Source organism: Lygodium microphyllum, chromosome 22 (assembly GCF_053477565.2).
Source record: "Lygodium microphyllum isolate KBCC chromosome 22, Lygodium_microphyllum_v1.1.10, whole genome shotgun sequence".
NCBI lineage: Eukaryota > Viridiplantae > Streptophyta > Polypodiopsida > Schizaeales > Lygodiaceae > Lygodium > Lygodium microphyllum.
The window spans coordinates 36,988,903-37,011,567 of record NC_141156.1 but is presented as its reverse complement, the minus strand read 5'-3'; the positions used below and the strand labels follow the sequence as shown (position 1 = coordinate 37,011,567).

Sequence of the window (22,665 nt, the reverse complement as noted above, 5' to 3'; positions counted from 1 at the left end):
GTCTGCATTTGGATTTACATATTGTGATTGTTACCTTCTGGACAGGTTGGTCTTGCTGGGAACCTAAGGGACTTTATAGTCACAGATCACCAAGGGGTTGAGGTACCAGGCATAGTGACCCATTCATGTTGAAGTTTTCAGTTCATGTGGTCAGATCAATAAGCTTAGCATTGCTGAAGCAGCAGTACGAGTTTAATTTTATTCTGCATGTGTTGATGCTTGACAAGACAGATGTAACTTATATAGCAGAATGCCTGATTGAATGCAAATTTTCCCTTGACTAGTTTCTGTGTTCTGTGTTTCTCATTTTTTTCCCTTTAGACTGTGACACCTGCAAGCTTTACTAGATATTTTTTGCTTTGAGATAATTCTCGTATTGAGTCTCCCATGCTAAAGGACTGGCTGCTTGAAATGTTTTAGAGAGTTCTGGAGACATATATTCCAAATTTTAACTACTTAACATGAATCATTTGATATTCATATCCTGGAGCCCCTGAAACAGGCAGACATAGGAGTCACGATATTTTGGACACAAGAATCCCAAACAGTGTTTCCAAATTTCCTCAATCTCACCAAATGGGGAGCATGTCACTGTACTCTGCCAAAACCAAGCCAAGCACCTACTGCCAACCCTGTAGGTGCCGTGCCCTTAGCCAAATATTGTAATCTTTGTCAACCCAAAGCTCTCTAGAGTTATTTACGAAAATTTTGGCACGCTGTGCAATTGCTCAGATCACCCCAATTATGCACATCTGAAATCGTTTCCCCATTTTAGATGTATTGAAAGAACAGAATACCTCTATCTGTGTTGCTATGAAAGCGTTCCCTCCAAACCTGCTTTGTTGGATGCCATCAAGTCTTTGTCAGTGGCTTCCTTTGTAAGCCCAGAATTCCCCTCATTGTGGGGCAGTGGTTGGGTTCAGATCAACATGCACCTTCTGATCACAATGGGCTGCGACCTGATCCTCAGGCGATTTCAGCCTGCATCCTCTGCCAAGTTAGCATCCTACCCTCATAAGTGTGCTATCCTCTTTGACATTGAAGCAAAAGGGTCCCTAATTGCCTGGGGCTATCAGAGAAAGCAAATCTCTCTCTAGAGAAAAGACTTATCCAAGTCTGTGCTCTAATTCTCTGGAACATTAGCAATAGAATACAATCCATTAGTGGAAGACTTCAGACATCTCTTGGTCATAATAGTAGTGTTGACATTATTTGTTGCTATGGTAACCAAGGTAGATGTCTCCAAATTTTGCTCTTCTAACTGAGGTAGGTGTCTCCAAATTTGGGTAGCTGTTGTGAATCTCAAGAGAATCTCTGTTGCTATTGAGATTGTAGCAAGTGAGACTATGGCTCAATAGCTGATCATTGTCCTTCTGCAAGAGGGACACTGTCTCAGGTTGCCACGAGTTTGGACATTAGACTGTCAAATGCCCTAGATTTGGGTGGAAGAACTTGCATTTGTTCGGGTAAAATGCAACCAACTGCTAGTTTGCAGGTCAATATTCCCATGTATTTTATCATGTCATGTGATGGACTGGTCTTTAACAGAGAGAATAAGAAAGGCTTTTGTATTTCATTGAGCTACAAAGATTCATTGTCATATTGGTTGGACATGATGATTGGTGTTGTGGGAAGTGGGTCCTGTGGCATTTGCAGGTTTCATTCACAATGTTACTGCTCCATGGATGGAGATCACTTGTTCCAGTTTGCTTCTTGTTCATTCATGATCAGTCTTCAGTAGTTGTTTTTTTCCTACAACTTGCTGGTGTGGCATGTTAAGTTATGTTCATAGCTATCCACATGGCTTTTGTTTGCTAGCAAGATGGAGCCTTGTACATCATCTAAATGTTTTTAGTCGAGCAACCTTTGCGTGAGGGCAAAAAGAGATTGGATAAGTTTTTTGTTTGGAAGGAGGCCTCCCTACTAGCAACATGGTGAGGCAATGCAAGCTTGCTTGTTGCCATTGTATTTTCTGTATCACATATTGTAGAGACTACATGCCACAATAGTGTTCCACAGTACAATGAAGGGTATGATAGGTACTGAAGGTATAGTTGCTTGGATTACAAATAAAGACCTGGCTGTGGATATGAGATTTTTCATGAATCAAGGGAGCCACTCCTTATCTTTTGAAAGCGCTCAAGACTGAGGGACACTGTCAGATATGGAAGTTGAGTGCTAGCATTGCTTGGTTCACTTGAACAGCGAGATGTAGTCATGTAATACAAAAGCAGGACACATTTACTACAGAGACTCTCTCTAGGATCTGGATAGAGATTATTCATACAGACAGGGAGATGGGAGAGATTACTTGAGGACTCGTAACATATGCTTATATTCATACTTGGGACTCTAGCACCGTCTTCCATTTAAAGTCACATACGATTTGGCATAAGAGACTAGTTGATTGGCTTCTCACTTGGCCATTGTATTATACTTCTGTGTACTTTTGGACACCCCGCAGGGGTGTGGAGGGGGGTGTTTTGTCATTTAGTTGGGCTTTCGCACATTTCATAGACTAGAAATATTCTTTTTTTGCTTCCACTCTGCATTTAACTTCATCCTCATATTGGTTGCATTAGAGGCCTATTCTTCTGGCGGTTCTGGAATTCATGTTCATATTGATCGGCGATCGCTTTAGAGGGTTATTTCTCTAGCATGTTTCATGTATGATATCACCAGATGTCATATGTGGTGTAGCTGCTCCATGGTTTCAGTTATTTGCAGGACTCCTGTGACTATGCATTCAGTGTTAGGCATGGGGCTTTGGAAATTCTCATTTCCTAGTAGCGGTGTGACTGTTCTCTAAGCTATGCATATGCCTTTTACATGATCAAACTTTGACTTCTACATGTATTTATTATCCAGATTGTCCCTTGCAAGGTTTTTAAGAAAATTGTTAGATTGTGAGATTGTTTCCTTTATTTGCAGAAAACGGGAAAGACTGTCCTTACACACGACGGAAGGCCTGTAGGCTATGCTGACAACCCAGATGAGACGGTAGGAACATTCTCACATATAAATGGATAATCAGGAAAGATGGGCTGAGATGTGTGGTACATACTTCTGCACGAAAAGTGGTGTTTCCAACATGTCTTTATTGACCAAATCCATTTATGATTGTTTTGTTACATACCTGAAATTTTATGTGGCCATGAAATTTTGGTGTGTGTGAAAGAGTGTTATAAGGGGATTGTGATTTTGCTAGGTGATAGTTATTGTTTGGATCTTGTGACTAAATGTTTGTGCAAGAAGTTTTATCAATTTATGTTCATTATGCAAGATAATAATTATTGGACATGGTTGGCTCTTGTCACTAAATTTTTATGCAACAATTCCCATTGATGAGACTGGGTTAATCCACTCGCTTCTTAAGTAGAATCTACCTGCTTGGCTAGTGGCACCTGGGCTGCAACATACAATTGATCACAATTTCTTGCTGCTTCTTTGATTGTCTGAATGTGCTGGTGTATTGTGGACTTGGTTGCATTGATCTCCATGGTTGTTAGACATACGGATTGCTTTATGTTTCAGTCATCAGCCTTTATTAGGAAAGTAGCAGTAATGTTTGCACACAACCTTAGCTACTTTGCATAGAGAAAAGTTGAAACAGCTTCCACTTGTTTTCCTCCTCCTATTGTGGTTTTTGAGGAATTGGGAGTTCCCATATAGCAGTCTTCCCTTGCGAATAATTGGGAGTTATTGTGGTTTTTGAGTAATTGGGAGTTCCCATATACAAGCCTTCCATTGGTTCGAAATTCATAAACCAAATGCCAGTGAACATGTGTATGCATATGTACATGCAAAGTGTGACTTCACATTATGGCTGCACTTGGGTTACTAAATTCTTTGCCACTTTTGAATTATATATGCAGATCAATTATGTGTCGGCTCATGACAATGAAACTTTGTTTGATTTGATCATGTTAAAGGTAAGTTTTGTTTCCAAGATATACTTTTTTTGTACAAATGGCCTCAATTTGTAAATACATGTGTTTTCAATGGTAATTACGATGATAGTTATTGTTATAAGTTTACGATGATGTCTTTGTTTCTTTCACTACACAAGTGCCCTTGGTTTTTAAAATTCTTCTGTCTGCACGAGCTTAAGGACAAAGTTTCACAAACAGCCAGTCTGAACCAGGATCTGAAAAGCTTTGATGAAGTAGTTCAGTATTATGATGAGATATCACTATTGGAACTTGAATGATACTGTATGCAGGATTACATAACCCTTTACATAAATTCTCTCCCTGTTGTTTTCCAGCTGATGTAAATTTATGACCGAGGCTCCAAATGGAGTGCTGTGATGTGAATGAACAGCTTGTTTTGAGCAGCTGTTCAAGTGTTTACATTGTAACAATTTATATTTGGTATAAGCATCTACTGTCTGGTTGAACCATTTTTCTTGGTGAGCATTGAACACTGGGAGTTCACCATGGCAAACTATGATTTGATGAACATTAGCTAGTATCCAGATTTAACATTTCCCACTTCCCTCCATTTCATTCAGGTGGCAAGTTATTAGTATTGCATTTGTTAGATATGCTCAATGCCCCACTGTCACAAGGTGCCACCAATGATCCATGGGGCTCAAAGTTGTAAGGCCCCCATTGTGAGAAGAAGCCATATATGAGCCCGGATATTGGTTGAGTCCTGACTTGTATGTCAGATGAGGCCTATGTGACTGGATGGCAAAAAAGTGACCGTTGTGAGTTTAACTTTGGGTTAGACGGAGTAGTTAAGCTCGTAGCAACTTGAGGCACATTGCATCAAGTTGCGGGGTAAGGGAGTTATCGGGGGTCCTAGCCAACGGTAAAGGGAATATTCCCTAGCCAACTAGTGGAGGTGCTCATGGAAGGTCAACAAACACAGTGCATATGGAAGGTCAACAAACACATGGGCACATGGAAGGTCAATAGACACGTGTACATGGAAGGTCAATGGCCACAAGTGTATATGGAAGGTTATCCATCATGTTCCCATTCACATGCTATAAAAGCTAAACCGCTTCACAACCATCAATGATCTATCTTTCACCCAATCAGAGTTGTTCCAACTAGCCTTAAGCTCTTCACCTATCTTCTGTCTAGATCGCCATCTAAGCTTCATAGTGGAAGTGCAGGGGTGGACAGAGCCATCTTTGTATAAGTTGTTTGGAGCTAAAGAAATTTTTAAATTCTCCTCTTATTTGTTGTGTACTCCCTATCTCTTTCTTAGATTCTGTTTGTTGCGCCGTGTAATTTTTACATGGTATGAGAGCCCAGGGGGCTCTAGGGATCGAAGAGTGCGCAAGAGGCAAAGGCTTCAACAACAAAGAGGAACTATGTCATCTTGCGGAAGTGATTTTGACACATCAGAAAGTGGTGCAGGAGGTGGTAGTGTTGTATGGACTTTTCAAACACTGAGGATTCATCCATTAACCTTCAGTGAAGGCAAGTTAGATGGTACAAACTACACCTTGTGGAAGTTTTACAACCATCCTTGATTCTTATGAGCTTTTGAAGATTGTGGTGTGGAATGATGCAGAACCACAGCCTATCCCCGACCCATCAAATTCTAGTGTGATGATTCCTCCGAATGCAAATCTTCTACGAGCTTGGAAACGCAGGAATGCAGATGCATTGTGTGCCTTAGTTACAAGCTGTTCTTGCACAATTCTGACTTTGATTCAGGATACAGCCAAAGCATCAGAGGCTTGGAATGTACTGAGGAGTCAGTATGAAACGCAAACCAAACAAGGATTCAAAACTTGGAGAATCAACTAGCAGCGGAGAAGTTTATTGAAGGAGAGACGGCTGAAGCATTCATCACTGAGATTAAGAATCTATGTGACGAGATGGCTGGTGTTGGGATACAAAAGAGTAGTGAGGAGCTAGCTTGGAGGTGTCTTCGGATTTATCCACAAAAGTTTGATGGACTAGTAATTGCCATTAATACTCAGGTGAGACCTCAAGCTTTGACTTTTGAGGAGTTTTGTGCATTATTGATAGAGGAGTTGAGGTTGAAAGCTCGAGATGGAAGCAACAATGGAGATGGTGCATTCTTTGCCAATGCAAAAGGCAAAGGTGGTTGCTCCACAAAAAATGATAGTGCCAAAAAGAAGGAGGACGGTAAAAAGAAGTTTCAAGGAGAGTGCTTCTACTAGGAGAAGAAAGGACATGCAATCGCAGATTGTTGTGTCAAGAAGATAGATAAAAAGAATGGTACCCTTTAAAGTAAAGGGAAAGAGACAACCAATACGGCTGAAGCAGAGTTGGAGTTATTCATGGCGACCATTGAAGAAGTGTGCTCCTCGGCACAATAAGAATCTACCATTGACTCATGGGTGTTGGATCTCGTCATATGACTAAGAAGAAAGGTCTATATCATTCTATATAGCCTCTACAATAATCCATTACTGTGACGGTTGGAAATGATGCAAAATGCCCTGCTGCGGGCACATGTACTATTTGTTTTGTTGTTGCAAATGGTGAAGTCAAAAAGCTTTCAAATGTGTTGTATGTTTCCGAAATTAGGAGAAATTTATTATCAATTGCTGCCATAATTGATCTTGGTCATGAAGTGAGATTCAAGAAGATAGGTATACAAATTCTCGACAATCCTGGCAAAGTTGTTGGCAAAGGAGAAAGAAGGAACAACCTGTATGAGCTAAGTGCTCTTACATCCACCGCTAGAGTGGGAACAAGTAAGCTTTGGCATGAAAGGTTTGGACACATCGGATTTGTAGTATTGAAGGAGATGCACAAGTAAGGTATGATTGCTCACCTACCCGCAGTGATTGAATTGAAGGAACCATGTGAAGCTTGTATGATGGACAAGCAACAGAGAAAGGCATTTCCACAGGAAAGCAAGAATAGAGCACAAGCTGCTCTAGAGTTGGTGCATGTTGACTTGTGCGGTAAAATGCCTACACAGGCCTTGGGGGGATCTTCTTATTTTATGTTGATTGTGGACGACTATAGTAGGAAGATGTGGGTATACTTCCTTCGTGATAAGGCTCGAGCTTTTGGTTAGTTTAAAGAATGACTAAAACTTATTGAGAATGAAATAGGGAAAAGTGTGAAGAAATTTAGAAGAGATGGTGATGGTGAGTTCAAGTCAAAGGGGTTTGAAGACTTTTGCAAGAGTAAAGGGATCAAGTGTCGATTGACGACGCCTCACATACCTCAGCAGAACGGTGTTGTGGAACACAGGAATCACACCATTGTGGAGATGGCAAGATGTATGCTAAAGGGCAAGGGATTGCCTAACCATTTTTGGGCCGAAGTTGTTAATACTGCAGCCTAGTTTCTAAATCGGAGCTACACAAAGGCTCTCAAAGGAAAAACCAAGAGGCAAACAAGATCATTGCGAGCCGTGATGTGGTGTTCAAGGAGTAGGTGCATGCAGTGGAGGAGAAGAAGGCAAGTTCTTCCACTTTATCATGAAGCGAAGAAGTAGTTCACTATGAGCCTGTCTTGAGAGCTGTCCCTATCCTTATCGGGCATCTTCAAATGATGAGGATAAAGTTTACCAACTTGACATCACCCCATTGGAAAAGGCATTGTCGCGTTGGGTGAAGCAGCTCTGTGACCACAATAATAGTATGCCCACATCTCATGAGGAGAAGGCAGATGGACCAAGGAGGTCTCAGAGAACAGAGGTGCAAAGGAGGGCTTTTGCTCACATAGTCAATATGGCCTTGATGGTTGTTATTTACGAGAGAAGTAAAGGAGCCAATTGACTTTGAAGAAGCACTTAAAGATCCAACATGGAAGGTAGCTATCCAAGCGGAGTATGATAGCATAATGAAGAATGATACTTGGGAGCTAGTAGATGGGCCAGCAAAGCAGAAGGTTATTGGCACCAAGTGGATGTGCAAGATAAAGTACAAGGCTGATGGTACCTTAGAAAAGTACAAAGCTAGACTGGTTGCACAGGGATTTTCATAGGTTGAAGTGTTTGATTTTTAAGAGTCATTTGCTCAACTGCTAGAATAACCACTATTCACACAGTACTGTAGTGGCTGCCCACAAGCAGTGGCCAGTTTACCAAATGGATGTTAAGTCAACGTTTTTAAATGTTGACCTCAAGGAGGAGATATACGTGGCTCAATCACCAAGGTTTGATGCCTCCCATTCTGAGAACAAAGTGTGTAAGCTAGAGAAGGCATTGTATGGGCTGAAACAAGTTCCGAGAGCATGGTACCAGTGGATAGATAAGTTGTTTTTAAACTTAAACTTCAGAAGATGTGCCTCAGATGCTAACTTGTATGTTTACAGGGATCTTGAAAATTTTGTAGTGATTGTCCTATATATGGATGACCTTATTATTACAGCTGACTATGAAGATATGATCAACCAAACTCGAAAGGCTTTTGAGTTTTGAGTTTGAAATGACAGACTTGGGCTTGTTGCACTATTGTTTGGGGATTGAAGTTTGGCAAGAGCTAGGAAAGATCTTCATCTCTAAGAAGAAGTATGCATGGGAGATCGTGAGGCATTTGGCATAACCGAGTGCAAGGAGATAGCTACATGTATGGAGGTGAATGCAAAGTTATCTGTTGAGGATACATCAGCACTAGTAGACATTGGTAGGTACAGGAGATTGGTCGGCAGTCTGATCTACTTGTGTAACACTAGACTAGATATCAGTTTTTCTATTGGTGTTTTGACCAAGTTCTCAAACAAACCTCATGTGAGTCATTGGAAAGTTGGGATGCGGGTACTCATATGCTTGAAGGAAACTCTTTACTATGGTATCACATATAGTTCCGGAACTTCTCTGCTGGGGAACTGTGACTTAGATTGGGCAGGAGACAGTGATTCCAGGAAGTTAGTTTCTGGTTATCGTTTCTCTTTGGGTTCAGGAATTTTCTCTTGGATTAGTAAGAAGCAGCCAATAGTGGCATTGAAGCAGAGTACAAGCCAGCTTGTTTGGCTGCATGTGAAGCAGTATGGTTGAGAAGGATCGTATGGCATATGGGAGTGCAGGATGAAGAACCAAGTGTGCTGAGATGTGACAGTCAGAGTTGCATCGCCATTGCCAAAAATCCAGTATTTCATGCGCGCACCAAACATATAGAGATCCAGTTTCACTAGGTGCGTGATTTGATCAAGGATGGGATAGTGCAACTAGTCTACTGTGTAATAGAGGAGAATGGAGCGGATATCTTTACCAAAGCACTTATGAAGGATTTGCTTCAAGTTCATCTTCAAAGACTCGGGATTGGGCTGAGGAGATAGTTCACTCAATGCCCCACCCTCATAAGGTGCCATCAATGATCCATGGTGCTCAAAGTTGTAAGGCCCCGATTATGAGAAGAGGCCATATGTGAGCCCGGATATTGGTTGAGTCTTGACTTGTATTTCAATTGAGGTCTATGTGACCGGATGGCAAAAAGGTGACTGTTGCGGGTGTAATCTTTGGGTTAGACCGAGTAGTTAAGTTGATAGCAACTCAAGGCACATTGCAACGAGTTGTGGGGTAAGGGAGTTATCAGGGGAGCAAACGGTAAAGGGAATATTCCATAGCTAACTAGTAGAGCCGCACATGGAAGGTCAACAGACACGTGCACATGGAAGGTCAACAGACACAGGTGCATATGGAAGGTCATCCATCATGACCCCCTTCACAGGCTATAAAAGCTAAGCTCCTTCACAACCATCAATCATCTATCTTTCACCCAATCAGAGTTGTTCGAGCTAGCCTTAAGCTCTTCACCTATCTTCTATCTAGATCACCATCTAAGCTTCACAGTAGAAGCGCACAGGTGGACAAAGCCATCTTTGTATCAGTTATTTGGAGCTAAGGAAAATTTTAAATTCTCCTCTTATTTGTTGTGTACTCTCTATCTCTTTCTCAGATTCTGTTCGCTGCGCCGTGTAATTTTTATAGCATTAGCATAGCACATCTAGGATGTGATGCAAAGAAGCATTTCAGCAGCTAGAAACTTGTTTGAATCACATTACACCTATTTAGACATTGACATCTTGGAGGGAAAGCTAGGACAACTTCAAGAAGATGGCAGACTAGTAGGAGATGGCCTTTCTCTTTGGGAACAAGGCATGTCTTCTACCTTTAAAGGCCACCATGTGGCCTTTTCGCCATCCACTTGATTCTGATCGAGCAGCGAGCTTGAGAGCAGTGAGGCTTTGTTTCCTTTTCTGTACCTTACATGGGAGTTCTAGTCATTGGGCTCTTTCCTGTTTTTGCTAGTGGAAGTGACCTTGTTTATCTACTCCAAGGTAAAAGAAGATGAAAGAAAAAGCTCAGAATGTGACGATTTACCTTCTCATTTTCTTATTGATATCTACAACATGTGCACCAGAGTAAAGGTTGCACCCAGACTTGTTATTGTACAAGCCTCAGAGATTAATAATGTGATAGTGTAGTGTGTATTGAAAGCAGTATGTATGTGGACTTTGGTACAACCAGCTACTAATGATGTGGGCCTTCTATTCTGATTCTTTTTCCGGCTGAAGATTACGTTGTTTGCAGTGTGCACGAGATGTTCCATTAAGAGAAAGGTGTAGAATCAATTCCTTGGCTTCAAGCATCGTTGCCTTCTCACAGGTATTTTCACTATTTAGAGGCTGAACTGTTGTAAAGCATACTGCACTGTGGTGCCACTTGCAAATGCTTTGAGTATACTGCTCTGAAAGGGAAATCTTGTGGATATTTTGTTAATGATCCAAAAATTTTGATTGCAAGCATATAAAAGCACTATCACCAAGCATAGAAAATGTAAGAATATCAGTTAGCCTGCTGGCTTCAACAATTTTACAGGTTGCTACTTTTTCCAGACCCTCTCAAGTAGCTACAAGAAATTTATTTTTGAAGGTCATCGAAAGACCAAGGATTATTTATTAGCAATACGTTTTGGCTTCAAAGCAGGAACTTATCTAGGAAGTGCCTTGAAATCATTCTTACATAGCTCCTTTTGCAGCATATTCCCCAATTTTGCTTAGATTATACCTAAAGAACCATGAGAAATTCAGCCTACCCCTAATATTTTTCCAGTCCATAATTAGGCCAAGAAAAGATTGCCCTCTAGAGCAAGAGATGTTAAGGTCAAAAAGGTGTATTGAACATTCATTGGCTTATTAAACAGCCCCAAAACTCAAATGTAGTCAGTGTGTTTCAGTGTCTCATAAATGAACTTCCGACCTTTTGGTTGGAACTTGGTTCCTCATCTAGAAATAGAGAGTGTGCTAGGTCACTTGCATCCCTAGTCAATCCCAGTCTATCTTGAGCTCATCATCATGTGGTTGCCAGCTCCTCCTGTTGCTGCCCACTCATTCCTCATCATTCCCAGCTGCTGCCATGTACATCCTTTTCAGGTTCTCCTCTTGCTGCTCTCCACTCATTCGTCATTGCTTCCAGCCACTGCCATGAACATTCTTCAGCTGCCCGTCCATCACTGGTGGCCTACGTTTGTCTCCAGCCAGCTGTTGCCAGGTACTTCAACCCTAGTTGCCATCAACACCAGCTTGTGTTTTTGCAGTTCTGGTGGCGCTTCACTACCGCACTACCAGCCATCATCAGTAGCAGGTTGATTTTGTATTTTCAGCAGTTTTCTTCTTCAGCCTCTGCTGCCACTGGTGCTTACTGCACTTGGGATCCATTTCTTGTGGATGACACACATTGACACCTCCCTCAGCTTGCTGCCACGAGAGCTACTGGCTGTTGGACAGCTCTCCACTTGAGCATTTTGTGCATTTTCATTCATTATTTAGTTATCTTCGTTTTCATCTTTGTGTTTTTCTATTTTTGCATTTTTGCATTGGTGTTTGATTTCACTACATTTTATTGGTGGTCAGACATTGTGTTTTCCTTTGCAAACTGTAGTGTATCTCCATAGGAGAGGTCCACTAGAGCATCATTGGGTGCACTATAGAGGGAGGTGAAGAGATGTCTAGGGTACAAATGGGTAGCTGAGAGGATGCACATTGCCAGAGCGGAGATTGATGCCATGAAGGAAGCTAGATCAGAGTATAGGTTTCACGTGAAAGCTTGCTTATGGACTCGGTTTGGTGATAGGTTTACCAAATACCTTTTCCACACCATTGGGCCAAAACACTCAAGACATGGTGTTCGGATACTCAAGAGAGCTGATGGATCCATTGCACAAGGCCTTTGGAGGGACAAGTGGCTGCAGAGTGCTGTATAGCTTTGTTACGATCCACCACTGGACCCCCTAGTTATGAGAGGGACAAAGAGACAATATGGCAAAGCACCACAAGGGTGCGTAGAGATAAAATGATGAATTATCTGATGGCCCTTTTTGCAAAGGAGTTGAAAAAGGCATTTCTTGCACTACCCTCAGGCAAGTGTCTAGGAGAAGATGGACTAGATAAGTCCTCTTTTTTGAGCTATTGGAATCTTATCAGCGCAAGCGTCATCTTAGCTTTTCAGGATATTATGGCATTAGGGGCTCTCCGATGTATTAATTCGTCTCAATCCCAAAGGAAGTGGAGACAGATTGGAGAATTTAGATCACATGATAGGAACTATCTATTAGATCTTTGCAAAGGCAACAAATAGTCTCAAATTAGCCCTATTGATGTAAGAGATTTTCCACCCCACTCAGACAGGTTTCATCTGAGAGTGCGGCATCGTGGCCAACATCTTCACTTTTTTGGGAGTCCATCACTTTTGCTTGATCGAAAAACCAAGATCTTATTGTGCTCCTTCTTGACTTTGAGAATGCAAATGACCGCATAGATTGGGAGTTCTTGGAGGACATGATGCTAAGGATAGAATTTTGAGAACAGTGGGTCAATTGAATAGCAGCTCCTTATTCCTCAACACACAGCCACGTTATGATTGGTGGGGCGAGAGGAGATAGATTAGCATTGAAAGATCAATTAGATAGGAAGGTCCATGAGTCCCCTTTCTATGCTTATTGTAGTAGAGGCTATGAGCTCCTTTGTAACAGACCGATCTATAGCTATCAGAGGCATTAGGTTGTTCGTCCTCAAGTTTGACGAGCATCTTGATGTGGAGTTTTAATGACACAATAGTTTATCTAACAGCCATGGAGATATTTTATAGAGTCGTAAGTGCCTCAATTAATTGGCACAAGTCCTATGGAATTTGGATATGTGACACTAGGTAGTTGGAGTGGCGATCACATGAAGACTTCACATGGGTTCCTTGTGGGACTGAAGTGAGATAACCTGGATACCCTAGTTGGCACACCTTCTCTTGAGCATTAGATAGAAGCTTCTCTATTGAAGATTGGTGACTATTGAAGATCGGTGAGATTTTGAGTAGCAAGTAGAGTACTCGTTACCAACTCGGTTCTTCTTGTGATCATGTGGTGGACCGTGGCCGGCCATGGATCACTTCTTGTTTGGCATTTTCCCCATTAGGTAGGAGAAGCGCCTTATTAGGAATTTTATTTGGATAAGCATGATTGGCTAAGTGCATTCTTAGGGGTTTGCTTCTAGGCGAGGAGCTCTAGGAGAAACTTCTAATAGACAGGTTTTACCTTGTAGCACCTGCACATGGAGGACCATGGCAGCCCGGGATTTTTTAGGAGATTAAGACTAGAGAGTTAGGAAGGATCTTTGTGGGAAAAATTGCAGCTACAATTATGAGAACATGGAGATTTGTATCATTGGGCCTTCATGAGCTACCCCCTACTATAGCTGAAGAGAAGAGGTTGCCACATTAGTGCAAGATTGGTTTTCATTCTACCAGCTACTACATGAGACTCAGAGAAAGAGTACAGGGTCTCATGGGAGCCAAAGCTATGATTGAGGTTTTTATGGAGGAAGCTCACTAGATGGCAGGCAAATACAAGCATTTCTCAAACCTAGATGGGACTCTTCTCTACAAGGAACATTCTTCTAGTCATCATTGTGAGTAGTAGATATAGGACATTCACTTTTATAGTTGAGAAGGATGGCCATTTCTAGCAAGAGGACTTTGACCAGATAGTTTTCATTGGATGCTCTAGACAAAGGATCAGAGTAGTTGCACATTGTGAGAGGAAGTGTTACATTGATCCAACCCAGCCACCTGAATAGATGTATGGAGATTTTGGGCTTATCACAAGTGGCCTCTTCAGAGTTTATAGTATGACCCAAAAGAGTGGGTGTGGAGGGATCAATTTTTGGATAGGCCATGTGACATTGCCTTCATTACTCTCACTACAAGAGTAGAAAGGAGGATTCATATGAGGAGAATTAGAGCATAGCCAAGAGCCACCACGTACCACTCAGAGAGACAATCTTACATTCTTATGCAAATTTTCGTGGAGGCTCAAGATAGCTTTAGACCTACGAAGATCTTTCTTCCTATGGCTTGTAGCTCACAGGAGCTTAGTGGTTGCCACTTGTCTTGGGTATGGTAGGGACCTAGTGATATGCATGAGATGTAGCAAATGAGAGGAGACATAGAGACGCTACCTATGGAATGCCCTAGAAGTCAAGATATATGGAGAAAAGCCGTTAGGATGATATTCCATGGCATAATAGAGACTAGGGTGGTGACGTGGTGACCTAGAGGGTTGTACTTTGGGTCATAGATAGAGGCCCAACATGTGCCTATGAGGATGTCTAGGGGAGCCTTTTTTTTCTCATAGTTGCACATCATCTAAGCAAGGTCCCCAACTCGAGATTAATTATAGGTGTAATGGACCTAAGGATACTATCACAAATGGGAGCTGATTGCCAGTATCATGGCTTGGTACATTTGGACTGCAAGATGTAGTCATGTTATTAACCTTTAGGATGTATCCACAGCATAGACTTTATTGAGGATTTGCATGGAGATGTGGGAGATGGGAGAGTATGCACGACATCTCTAAGAGGATGAGGAAGAGGAGAGGCCTTCTTGTAGACATGGGACTCAAGCACTCTCTTCCATACTACTCAAATGGTTCAGCATTATTGTCCATTGGATTGGTTGTTCATAGAACCATTGGTTTTGTGATGTACTAAGCCACTCTTTATCATACTTATACTGTGCATTTTGCCTCACGTTCTTCTTGAAGATGTTATCAATAGAAAATCTTTTCTTGAAAAAGATGTCCCTAGAAAAGATTAGTGTTGTGAAGTTGGAATACAATTGAAACATTCTTGTTTCAACTATTTGAAGTAAACTTCAAATAGTTTTATAGTTATATACTCCTAGTCTCAATGCAAAATTGTGCCACTTGTGATCCATATATGTAATCGACAGTGGTTTGTAGTAGTAGAATTGCGCGCCTTGGAAGTGCAAGCATTTTTTAATCTAAGGTTTATGTCAATTCACAATATTGTTTATGACTATTTACATATGAGTGCATTGAAATAGGTGGGTGTAAATGGAAGAAAAATAGTATAGTCTTTTTCTAAGCAAAAAAGAGTTCTACTAATTAACCAAAAGAAACCAAGGGAAGAATAATGCAAGCCCTATACAGGAGAACAATACATCATATGATAACAAGTGATAGTCTTACTAAGGGTTGTGTGGAGTTGGATTGTGGCAAGGGAGTCAAATAATAAGCATGGTGGGTTTGATTGCTTGTGCCATGTTGATTCATAGATGGAAAGGCCATGCTTGAGATTTGAAATAAAGAAAGTTGAATATCACTGTGAGATGGAGAAGATCAAAACTCAGTCGAGAGTACACTGTTGATAGCGAAGAGTGTGAGAGAATGAAGACATGACTCTCAATGCAATTCTCAAAAGAGTGTAATGCAAGTACAAAGTACAACAGTTAAACCTTAGGGTTGTTAATGTGCGTTCACACTCGAAAGGTGTAAAACATGATAAGTGCCCAAACTGTGTAACATAAAGACATAAAATAAAAGATAATATCGTTGGGCAAAAAACCTCTCATAAGGAGAGTAAAAGGTGCCCCAGTATCCTACTGTGGATCATTGACACTTCTCTGTGAGCGTAGGCGTGAGTCATACCCAACAAACTCGCCTTGAGTGAAAAATGATTAACATACAAGGATCATCTACCAAAGGAGATCAAATTTAAAGCATTGCGAAACGCTTCAAATTTGTCAGGAGGAAGAGCTTTAGTGAAGATTTTGCCACATTACTGGTGGTAGGACAGCAGACAAGGCTGATATCTCCCACATGTAGCCTCTCTCTGAAAAAATGTGATAGTGGATCTCTATGTGTTTCATACGTGTCCCTGCCATTGCAATGGCACTCTCGCTGTTAGTAAACAAAGGAGTAGGCTCCATGATAGATACATCAAGATCAGCTAACAATTGCCTTAGCCATATACATTCAATTGTGGTAGGCAAAACTGCCTTGTATTCAGCTTCACAAGAGGATGTGGCAACAATGGATTGTTTCTGGCTAAGCTAAGAGATGCAAGATGAGGCAAGAAAGAAATAGTTTCCACTCCTAGAGTGATGTGAATCAAAATCATTGGCCCAAGTTGAATCACTGTAAGCATGCAGTTGTAGTGGTCCCCCCTTAGCATAAAGTAGTATAAGAGTCTTAGTACCCTGTAAGTAACAAAAAACACACTTGACAGCTTGGGAATGTGACATTCGTGGGCTATATCTTCTCAGGGTTGAAACTGCAAACAGCTTGAGTCCAATCTCCATTGGTGTGCAAAGTAGCGTGCAATCCTGTAAGCCAAACTTCTCAAGGAGTCCACCAATATATCTGGACTATGATAATCCAATGCTTGTAGCATCATGAATGAAGTGAATGTCCAAATAGTAGTGCAAACGCCCTAAGTCTGACATTTTAAAAGTTTGTTGCAAATTTTTCTTGAATGCTGAAATCTAATAAGCATGTGTCCTTGCGAGAAGAAAATCATCTACATAAAGACATACGACCAGCAAGGATCCCCCCTCCTTGCATACGTAAAGAGTAGACTCTGATGAATTGTTAATGAACCCTTGGTTGAGTAAAATGCCATCAATCTTTGCATACCAAGCTCGGGGAGCTTGCTTTAAACGACAAAGAACCTTTTTCAGCTTACATACTAAGTGTTTGGATCCCTCAATTGCAAAACCAATTGGCTGCTGTTCATACAGTTCTGAAGTTCCCCATGTAAAAATGTAGTCTTTATGTCAAGTTGGTGCACAGTCCAAATGGTGCATAGCATAGCAGCCAGAAATGACAGAAACGTTTAGAAATGAAACATCAGAAATGTGTTTTGTAAGTTTCTTTCAAGTGAGGGTAAAATAAGAAACACAGGTCTTTTTAGATAGGGATATTTAATAATTTTGACTAGGGAAAGGTTTTAAACGTCTATGGAACTCTCTCTTAAACAAAGAATGGCTAATTGAGTTTGAGTGATAATAGAGTCAATTGAGAATAATACATTATACGTTATATATCCATGATCCATTATTGACTTGTCACTTATGTCAAAGTTAGTCATTGGACAAGCTATACTATGGTTTAGAACTCAAACATTATGATTTATACTTTAACATACAAAAAAAATTGAAATTAACATGTAAATAGCCTATCTATAATATGGATTGAGTCAAGTTGCAACATAATGCCTCTCATTTCAAAACAAACAAAGAAAATGTCAAAAGTGAGAATGAATCATAATATATAATAAATAACTCATACATGAGACTAGAGTCGATAATATTCAAATCTCAAGAGAAGAATAGATACTAGATTGAAAAAGTTCAATAACTAAATAAAATCACAAAAAAATCAGTTTGTCGTCCAAAATCTTGAGCCCTCACGAGTTATTACACATTATCATTATCATGTTTAACATTGCTCAATAGTTTTTGTCAAAAAAATAATGTTTCGGGTTCCAACTCACCAAAAAAATAAAAATAAATAGAAACACCCATGTCTTTTACTCTGAGAAACGTTTCCTACTTTAAGAAAGGTTTCGTAAGTTTCAAATTCAAAGAAATGCGTTTGTTAGCTGCTATGATGCATAGTCCAACCATAATGGGCGGCCAAAGCAACTATAGATCGAATGGTAATCATACCAGATGTAGAGGCAAATGTCTCCTCATAGCTAATGCCTTTCTTTTGCGTGTTGCCTTTGGCCACGAGTTGGCTTTATACTTATTTATGGATCCATTTGCATTTCTTTTTTGCATATAGACCCACTTTGTACGAATGGTTTTCTTCCCAATAAGCAATGTGGGAGCTTTCGCTCGACTGCCAAGACCCACGGACCGCTTATTGTTTCGAGCGTTCCAAGCGAGCTCTAATGGCTATCTCTCACCTAGCCGATGCGCCGTCAATCCTACGGGTGTAGTGAGCTTACCTTAGCGCCGATATAAGTTGCATCCTCACTTCCATATACCAGTAGCTCCACGATCCTAGATGCTAGCTCAAGCATCCTCAAGCCTCCTCCATCTCCAAGCTCCATTCTCCATAGCCGCGCGCACAAGAAGAAGAGATGGTGAAGAGCTTCACCCTCTTGATTCCTCACTCTCACATACACTCACTCCCTCACACTCTCACGCTCCCTCTCTTAAGAGCACACACAAGAAAGAAGATGGGAAGGAGAGAAGAAGAAAAATACTCCTTTTGCCACACACCAAAGAATGATCTTTTATTCACTTTTTGAACTTTATATACAAACCCTAAAATCCCATGGGCACCCATCTATTTTTTGCATGACCGGCCATTGTGGCAAGGTCCTTTTTCCATTTTCCTCTTTTAGCCCCGTGCCTCTAGCCTACACCTGTCTAATATTTTACAATGGGCACAAGAGGAAGCCTGGCACTCTTTTACAAAGATTTTTCGAGTTTTTTGAGGCACCTTTTCTTTTATGGTTGCGCTTTTTGCCCCGGTCCATCTTTAGGGGCCGCTTGCGTGCCTTCGCTCTTTTTCTTCATCTTCCTTTGCTTTTCCTCCATTTTTCGCCATCTTGGCTTTGCCATCTTGACTTGGGGTTAACATTATCCCCCTCCTAGACGGGTGCCAGTCCCATGGCACTTTTGGCTTGGGTGTAAGGTTAAGGGCCACATGTAGACTCAGGGATTTGTGGAAACTCAAGAACGATGGTCGTCGGAGCAGCTCAGTGGATTGCATGGGTGAACGAGGGCCTCCGAAGTTGATGGTTGGGCGGAAGTGGTGTACCTGAAGAAGAAGGTGCGGCGCTCTACCTAGGGGGGTGCTGTCGTGAGCATATCTGTGCGGTGTGCTCGTGCTAGTGAAATGGGAAAGTGGGTCTAACCGCAGGCGGACCTGGGTGATGTCCCACACTTGAGGACCCCATTTGTGCCAAGGGGGAGTGGTGCTAGTGGCTTAGAGTGATAGGTTGAACCATAGGGGAGTGTTACTTCCCTAGGTATGTCCTGCCGTTGATGTGCCCTAAGCGTGATGTGGGGGATCAAAAAGGGCTAGGGGGGTTAGGAGCGGAGCCAGCCAACCGAGGTCACTGGACACGCCTAACTTAAGGAACCCTAGGTGCAGTGATCTTTTTTTTTTTTTTTTTTTAATTGTGGGATAGTATTACATGAGGAGTAGGACAGCCAAGGCTAGCTCTCGTCATCAGAATGAGGGGGGGAGGGCGGGCAGATGGATTTGCATAAAAATTGATGGCTCTGCATATACCCTTTCAGGTTCATGCGGACATGGAAAGAGGTGGTGGATAGGAAGGGGTGGTTGCACCTAGTGAATTGGCTGTCGCTCATATCCTCTAGGAGCGCTAGGCAAAATGAAGATAGAAGGCTAGCCCGCATCATTAAGCGGGTTATGGCGCAACTATTGATAGCGTTAGAATCAAAAAAGAGGGGAGGCAAGCCGCTTTCTTGCGGTGCCGGATCTTGCTTAAGTAGGAGTTTAAGGAGCCTAAGGTAATTACAGGTGGTTATGAATGCGGGACCAGGCGAACACGTTATGTACTCTCGCAAGAGAGCGACAAGACTCGTTTCTTCTTCATTAGTCAAATCATCAGCAATGAAGACTGGTCGGGGTTGTTCCCCCTCTTGGGCTAGATCCACCTCCTTGACCCTGGCTGGTCCCTCGATTGGTTCGCTTGTTTGTGCTTGACGTTTGGCACCTAACAACACTACCACCCTATCCCCCTTTTTGAATTTCGTGAATCGTTTAGGGAGGTCTTGCGGCTTCCGTTGTTTTTCCGTTCGATCCTCCCTGGGTTGTTTTGCCTTCTCCTATCTCAATCCCCTGCGCCTCAGGTGGACCGGTAGGTCCCCCTTGGTGCGTTTGGTTGTGGGCGGCCTAAGGATCTTTGGATCACTCTCTGAGCTAACCTCTGATTCAGAGTCGAATCCCCCTCCTTCGCTAGAAGAGGTGGTTTCTCCTGGTGGGCGCAGTTGAGATGGTAATTCAGTTCTCAATACCGACATCATTCCTGGCTGGGCTAGTCCCGCTTGCTCGAGGTCTATGGCTCTTACGTGTTCCAACCAGGCGCGGTCACATTCCACGCTCATGACTCCTCGTTCTCTTCGGAAGATACTCCTTCTCTGCGGCTTGGAGTCTGCTCGTATTTGCTCTATTTCTTGTCCTTTAGTGTCGTATTCCACAGTATCTACCTCACCCTCACTTTCATCACTGAAGGACTGGGAGTCTTCGTATTCGTCGTTCGAATTTCCTTCATCAGACTGCTCGTCATCTCCTAGGACTCGGTCTATCCTTGGTTGTTGGTCAGGCACTAGGGCCCAGTTATACATGAGGTTTAAGTCATGCACTCTGGTCCATTGTCACTTGTATTCATTTAAGAGGTCCTGGAGTGGTTTGAGATTTGCAGTTGGATTGCCAGTTAGCTTATCCGATAGATATTCCAGTATCTCCTGGAGTTTCCTTTTGTTCGTTGGAACGTGGGAGTTGACGGGCTTCGGCTTCCCTTGAAGGCTTCCTGCCATCATGCAGACTGGCACGGAGGGTGTAGCAAGGACATGCATCCAATCTCGCTCGTCCTCTGGGCATGGGATATACCTGGTCAAGGGCCTGTAGGACTTCTTGGCCTGAGCATTACCCTTGAGCATAGCAGAGATGGCATCTAAGTCGACGGATGAAGTCTTCCAAGTGTCCATCTCCACTCTCATAGCGTCCGTCCTATTGCCAAGGAAGATCAAGCCGTTGCCCCAATCTTCGATGACCCTAGTGTTGCGCATCCAGGGCCGGCCTAATAGGATGTCGTAGTCCACTCCCTTCATGACTATAAAGTCAACGGAGAACTGAACACCTGCGATCTTCACTGGCCAATTCTTAAGCACCCCGAATGGCTTAACTCTCATACCGTTCACTAGCGTGACATTAAACCTAGCAGTCTCAACAGGTGGGTTTCCCCAAGTCTGAAGCACTGTGTGGCTAAGCACACTAACCCCGGCTCCCATGTCTACGATTCCCTTCCTCGTCGTGTCGCCTAGGGCTAAAATTGGCAAGACTACATGCATCTCGGAGCCTTCCCAAAAGGCATTGACGTGCAAGGACTTAGGCGCAGTGTGCAGCGTCAAACTTGGTATTTGCGTTTCTGCCTCATGGTCATGAGGGTCTGTCGTGACCTGCTCTTGTGTCCCTTCAACCCACTGCTTAAGGTCCTGCCATAGGGTGGGGTGCTACCTAAGCAGATCTCCTAGACTGAGTGTTAGAGGGGTAGTCACTAGTTGGTTAGGAGATCATTGGGTGCTCGTCTCTCTCCTAACCTAGATTGTCGTGACCAGTGGCCGGGACTGAACCGCAGCCCTGTTGCAGTGTCGAGGCTTGGCCTTAACGGTACCGCTTGTGGTGCAGTTGCTTCTTCGACTTTGGTTGTGGGAGTGAGGTCGGCGTACTTATGCTGGAGAGGTCATCAATCCCATCCTCTATGATGGGCTCAACGTCCTTTAGGTGTTCTTGGGCTTCCTTCACCCATTCCCTCAACTTCTCTATGGCCTCTAATTGTCGCTTCGGTTGCAGGTACTCCCCTACCTTAGCGCTTCCCTTTTCGGCCGTCTTAGGGGCTGACGTCTCTGCTTCTGCGTCGGAGACCTTCTTTCCAGCAGGCAGAGTTGTAACACTCTCAGTCTTTAGTGCGATTTTAGCTTTTGACTTCCTCTTCCACCATCTACGACTCTTCTTCCCTATCGAGGCTGCATCCAGATTGCTAGGTCCTGGCATAGAGATGCCAGCTTGCCTCGTTTGGGCACGGGTCATGACCCGCAAGGGGATAGGCATGGCCTCCCCGTCGTGGTTCTTGACACCGAACAACCCCAATGGAACAGACGGCTCATTGGCTGAACTAGGTGACGGTTTTCTCCTTGGGCAATCGATGAAAAGATGGGTGATTCCGCACTCAGTGCACCTTTGGTCGGCCTTATCTCTATTTTGTTGCTCCCTCTTAGGGCAGCGCGACGAGACATGACCTGGTTGGCCACAGGTGCAATAGGTGATTGGGTCCTGTGCCTGCCCTCCTAGGCGCTTATCTCGTCCTCTTCCCAACGCCATCACCGGGACTGGTCGATAGTCCATGAGGACAGCGTTGCCCTCATCGTCATGCGAAACATAAGGGCATATGTAAGCTTCCTCCTCGTTTGGTTCTTCCACATAGTGGACAAGAGCATCACTCGGTGGGTTGGTTACGTAAGGACCAGGCGGCCTAGAAATGCCTATAGGATTTATCTCCATCCTAGGAACGGCTAGCTTAACGTCATTGGGTGCGGGAAGGGCCAATGGGGCTCCCCTTCCGAAGAATGGCTGCGGCCTGCTCACTAGGTAAGGCTGGCCGTATGGTTGTGAGTATGGAAGTCTCCTTGGCAGTCTACAACGCGCGACGTCATGAC

At 42.9% G+C, this 22,665-nt stretch overlaps 1 protein-coding gene across 6 annotated transcripts in view; it reads left to right on the top strand.

The window, feature by feature from the left end:
- The window catches only part of LDA (limit dextrinase), a 297,784-nt gene that overhangs the window by 214,960 nt on the left and 60,159 nt on the right, over positions 1–22,665 (top strand). For 3 of the 6 annotated variants that reach the window (XM_087663138.1, XM_087663134.1, XM_087663135.1), the window contains exons 21-24: positions 46–102; positions 2,932–3,000; positions 3,876–3,932; positions 10,483–10,557. In XM_087663138.1, the coding sequence (XP_087519264.1) occupies positions 46–102; positions 2,932–3,000; positions 3,876–3,932; positions 10,483–10,557 (258 nt within the window). Of the gene's footprint in view, positions 1–45; positions 103–2,931; positions 3,001–3,875; positions 3,933–10,466; positions 10,558–22,665 lie in introns of all 6 variants that reach the window. The other 3 variants (XM_087663139.1, XM_087663136.1, XM_087663137.1) reach the window with 3 other exon arrangements.